Here is a 5,071-nt window from a genome sequence, read left to right on the forward strand (position 1 = left end):
AACAGGTCAAAGTGGAGGTTTAAATTCAAGCCAGCTGTGCTCTCAAAGAGGCAAAAAGTCTGGGACTTAATTTAAAAGCCACCCCGAAAATTTTCCATTTGATGTCATTTACATTTCTTCCCATTTTATTTACTTTGTAAAAAATTCATGTCCCTAAATAAGATGTGGATGTGCCATACGTGGTCATTTAACTCCAGGTAGCATTCATTTTAAATACCTATTCTGGCTTTCTACATGCTTGGCAGTGGACTGCGGGGATGGGAACTGTGTATCACTATAGATTTCTAGTAGTCCTTGTGGTGCTTTCCTTGCTGTGGTCAACCTGACCCCAAGAGGCCTATACATGCCTCTAGTCATTGTCAGTTCTGGGGTTTCTGTAACAACTACTGGAGCAGGAGATGTTTGTACAGGAGCTGTTTTATTCCAGGTACCTGAAGAATATTCTACATCACCACCACCACCTCTACCTTCTTCCCGATTATCACCTGGATTTTCTCTTTTTTCATTTTCTTTCTTTTTTTTTTCTTTTCATTTTAACATCTTTATTGGAGTATAATTGCTTTACAATGGAATGTTAGTTTCAGCTTCACAACAAAATGAATCAGTTATATATATACATATGTTCCCATATCTCTTCCCTCTTGCGTCTCCCTCCCTCCCACCCTCCCTATCCCACCCCTCCAGGCGGTCACAAAGCACCGACCTGATCTCCCTGTGCTATGTGGCTGCTTCCCACTAGCTATCTACCTTACGTTTGGTAGTGTATATATGTCCATCCTCTCTCTCGCTTTGTCACAGTTTACCCTTCCCCCTCCCCATATCCTCAAGTCCATTCTCTAGTAAGTCTGTGTCTTTATTCCTGTTTCACCCCTAGGCTTTTCATGACATTTTTTCCCCTTAAATTCCATATATATGTGTTAGCATACAGTATTTGTCTTTCTCTTTCTGACTTACTTCATGCTGTATGACAGACTCTAGGTCTATCCACCTCATTACAAATAGCTCAATTTCGTTTCTTTTTATGGCTGAGTAATATTCCATTGTATATATGTGCCACATCTTCTTTATCCATTCATCCAATGATGGACACTTAGGTTATTTCCATCTCCGGGCTATTGTAAATAGAGCTGGAATGAACATTTTGGTACATGACTCTTTTTGAATTATGGTTTTCTCAGGGTATATGCCAAATAGTGGGATTGCTGGGTCATATGGTAGTTCTATTTGTAGTTTTTAAGGCACCTCCATACTGTTCTCCACAGTGGCTGTATCAATTTACATTCCCACCAACAGTGTAAGAGGGTTCCCTTTTCTCCACACCCTCTCCAGCATTTATTGTTTCTAGATTTTTTGATGATGGCCATTCTGACTGGTGTGAGATGATATCTCATTGTAGTTTTGATTTGCATTTCTCTAATGATTAGTGATGTTGAGCAATCTTTCATGTGTTTGTTGGCAGTCTGTATATCTTCTTTGGAGAAATGTCTATTTAGGTCTTCTGCCCATTTTTGGATTGGGTTGTTTGTTTTTTTGTTATTAAGCTGCATGAGCTGCTTATAAATTTTGGAGATTAATCCTTTGTCAGTTGCTTCATTTGCAAATATTTTCTCCCATTCTGAGGGTTGTCTTTTGGTCTTGTTTATGGTTTCCTTTGCTGCGCAAAAGCTTTTAAGTTTTATTAGGTCACATTTGTTTATTTTTGTTTTTATTTCCATTTCTCTAGGAGGTAGGTGAAAAAGGACCTTGCTGTGATTTATGTCATAGAGTGTTCTGCCTATGTTTTCCTCTAAGAGTTTGATAGTTTCTGGCCTTACATTTAGGTCTTTAATCTATTTTGAGCTTATTTTTGTGTATGGTGTTAGGGAGTGATCTAATCTCAAACTTTTACATGTAGCTGTCCAGTTTTCCCAGCACCACTTATCGAAGAGGCTGTCCTTTCTCCACTGTACATTCCTGACTCCTTTATCAAAGATAAGGTGACCATATATGCGTGGGTTTATCTCTGGGCTTTCTATCCTGTTCCATTGATCTATATTTCTGTTTTTGTGCCAGTACCATGCTGTCTTGATTACTGTAGCTTTGTAGTATAGTCTGAGGTCAGGAAGCTTGATTCCTCCAGCTCCGTTTTTCGTTCTCAAGACTGCATTGGCTATTCGGGGTCTTTTGTGTTTCCATACAAATTGTGAAATTTTTTGTTCTAGTTCTGTGAAAAATGCCAGTGGTAGTTTGATAGGGATTGCATTGAATCTGTAGATTGCTTTGGGTAGTAGAGTCATTTTCACAATGTTTATTCTCCCAATCCAAGAACATGGTATATCTCTCCATCTACTTGTATCATCTTTAATTTCTTTCATCAGTGTCTTATAATTTTCTGCATACAGGTCTTTTGTCTGCTTAGGTAGGTTTATTCCTAGATATTTTATTCATTTTATTGCAATGGTAAATTGGAGTGTTTTCTTGATTTCATTTTCAGATTTTTCATCATTAGTGTATAGGATTGCCAGAGATTTCTGTGCATTAATTTTGTATCCTGCTACTTTACCAAATTCATTGATTAGACCTAGTAGTTTTCTGGTAGCATCTTTAGGATTCTCTATGTATAGTATCATGTCATCTGCAAATAGTGACAGCTTTACTTCTTCTTTTCCGATTTGGATTCCTTTTATTTCCTTTTCTTCTCTGATTGCTGTGGCTAAAACTTCCAAAACTATGTTGAATAAGAGTGGTGAGCGTGGGCAACCTTGTCTTGTTCCTGACCTTAGTGGAAATGCTTTCAGTTTTTCACCATTGAGGATGATGTTGGCTGTGGGTTTGTCATATATGGCCTTTATTATGTTGAGGAAAGTTCCCTCTATGCCTACTTTCTGCAGGGTTTTTATCATAAATGGGTGTTGAATTTTGTCGAAAGCTTTCTCTGCATCTATTGAGATGATCATATGGTTTTTCTCCTTCAATTTGTTAATATGGTGTATCACGTTGATTGATTTGCATATATTGAAGAATCCTTGCATTCCTGGAATAAACCCCACTTGATCATGGTGTATGATCCGTTTAATGTGCTGTTGGATTCTATTTGCTATTATTTTGTTGAGGATTTTTGCATCTATGTTCATCAGTGATATTGGCCTGTAGTTTTCTTTCTTTGTGACATCCTTGTCTGGTTTTGGTATCAGGGTGATGTTGGCCTCGTAGAATGCGTTGGGGACTGTTCCTCCCTCTGCTATATTTTGGAAGAGTTTGAGAAGGATAGGTGATAGCTCTTCTCTAAATGTTTGATAGAATTCGCCTGTGAAGCCATCTGGTCCTGGGCTTTTGCTTGTTGGAAGATTTTTAATCACAGTTTCAATTTCAGTGCTTGTGATTGGTCTGTTCCTATTTTCTATTTCTTCCTGATTCAGTCTTAGCAGGTTGTGGATTTCTCAGAATTTGTCCATTTCTTCCAGGTTGTCCATTTTACTGGCATAGAGTTGCTTGTAGTAATCTCTCATGATCTTTTGTATTTCTGCAGTGTCAGTTGTTACTTCTCCTTTTTCATTTCTAATTCTATTGATTTCAGTCTTCTCCCTTTTTTTCTTGATGAGTCTGGCTAATGGTTTATCAATTTTGTTTATCCTTTCAAAGAACCAGCTTTTAGTTTTAGTGATCTTTGCTATTGTTTCCTTCATTTCTTTTTCATTTAGTTCTGATCTGATCTTTATGATTTCTTTCCTTCTGCTAACTTTGGGGTTTTTTGTTCTTCTTTCTCTAATTGCTTGAGGTGCAAGGTTAGGTTGTTCATTCTAGATGTTTCCTGTTTCTTAAGGTAGGATTGTATTGCTATAAACTTCCCTCTTAGAACTGCTTTTGCTGCATCCCATAGATTTTGAGTCGTCATGTCTCCATTGTCATTTGTTTCTAGGTATTTTTTGATTTCCTCTTTGATTTCTTCAGTGATCTCTTCGTTATTAAGTAGTGTATTGTTTAGCCTCCATGTGTTTGTATTTTTTACAGATCTTTTCCTGTAATTGATATCTAGTCTCGTAACGTTGTGGTCAGAAAAGATACTTGATACAATTTCAATTTTCTTAAATTTACCAAGGCTTGATTTGTGACCCAAGATATAATCTATCCTGGAGAATGTTCCATGAGCACTTGAGAAAAATGTGTATTCTGTTGTTTTTGGATGGAATGTCCTATAAATATCAATTAAGTCCATCATGTTTAATGTATCATTTAAATCTTGTGTTTCCTTATTTATTTTCATTTTGGATGATCTGTCCATTGGTGAAAGTGGGGTGTTAAAGTCCCATACTATGAACGTGTTACTGTCGATTTCCCCTTTTGTGGCTGTTAGTATTTGCCTTATGTATTGAGGTGTTCCTATGTTGGGTGCATAAATATTTACAATTGTTATACCTTCTTCTTGGATCGATCCCTTGATCATTATGTAGTGTCCTTCTTTGTCTCTTCTAATAGTCTTTATTTTAAAGTCTATTTTGTCTGAGATGAGAATTGTTACTCCAGCTTTCTTTTGGTTTCCATTTGCATGAAATACCTTTTTCCATCCCCTTAGTTTCAGTCTGTATGTGTCTCTGATCTGAAGTGGGTCTCTTGTAGACAGCAAATATATGCGTCTTGTTTTTGTATCCATTCAGCCAATCTGTGTCTTTTGGTGGGAGCATTTAGTCCATTTACATTTAAGGTAATTATCGATATGTATGTTCCCATTCCCATTTTCTTAATTGTTTTGGGTTCGTTATTGTAGGTCTTTTCCTTCTCTTGTGTTTCTTGCCTAGAGAAGTTCCTTTAGCAGTTGTTGTAGAGCTGGTTTGGTGATGCTGAACTCTCTCAGCTTTTGCTTGTCTGTAAAGGTTTTAATTTCTCCATCAAATCTGAATGAGATCCTTGCTGGGTAGAGTAATCTTGGTTGAAGGTTTTTCTCCTTCATCACTTTAAATATGTCCTGCCACTACCTTCTGCCTTGCAGAGTTTCTGATGAAAGATCAGCTGTTAACCTTATGGGGATTCCCTTGTGTGTTATTTGTTGTTTTTCCCTTGCTGCTTTTAATATGCTTTCTTTGTATTTAATTTT

General features: G+C 37.0%; 1 protein-coding gene across 1 annotated transcript; it reads right to left on the reverse strand.

Moving 5' to 3' along the window:
* Positions 1-204: 204 nt before the first annotated feature.
* LOC136135943 (protein CDV3 homolog) lies at positions 205-2,991 on the reverse strand. Its single transcript, XM_065893832.1, has 2 exons — positions 2,976-2,991; positions 205-524 (listed from the first exon to the last, which is right to left on the reverse strand). The coding sequence occupies exons 1-2, from the start codon at positions 2,989-2,991 to the stop codon at positions 205-207; spliced, it is 336 nt and encodes a 111-aa protein (XP_065749904.1).
* Between the last annotated feature and the right edge of the window lie 2,080 nt (positions 2,992-5,071).

This window comes from Phocoena phocoena, chromosome 1 (assembly GCF_963924675.1).
Source record: "Phocoena phocoena chromosome 1, mPhoPho1.1, whole genome shotgun sequence".
NCBI classification, from domain to species: Eukaryota; Metazoa; Chordata; class Mammalia; order Artiodactyla; family Phocoenidae; genus Phocoena; species Phocoena phocoena.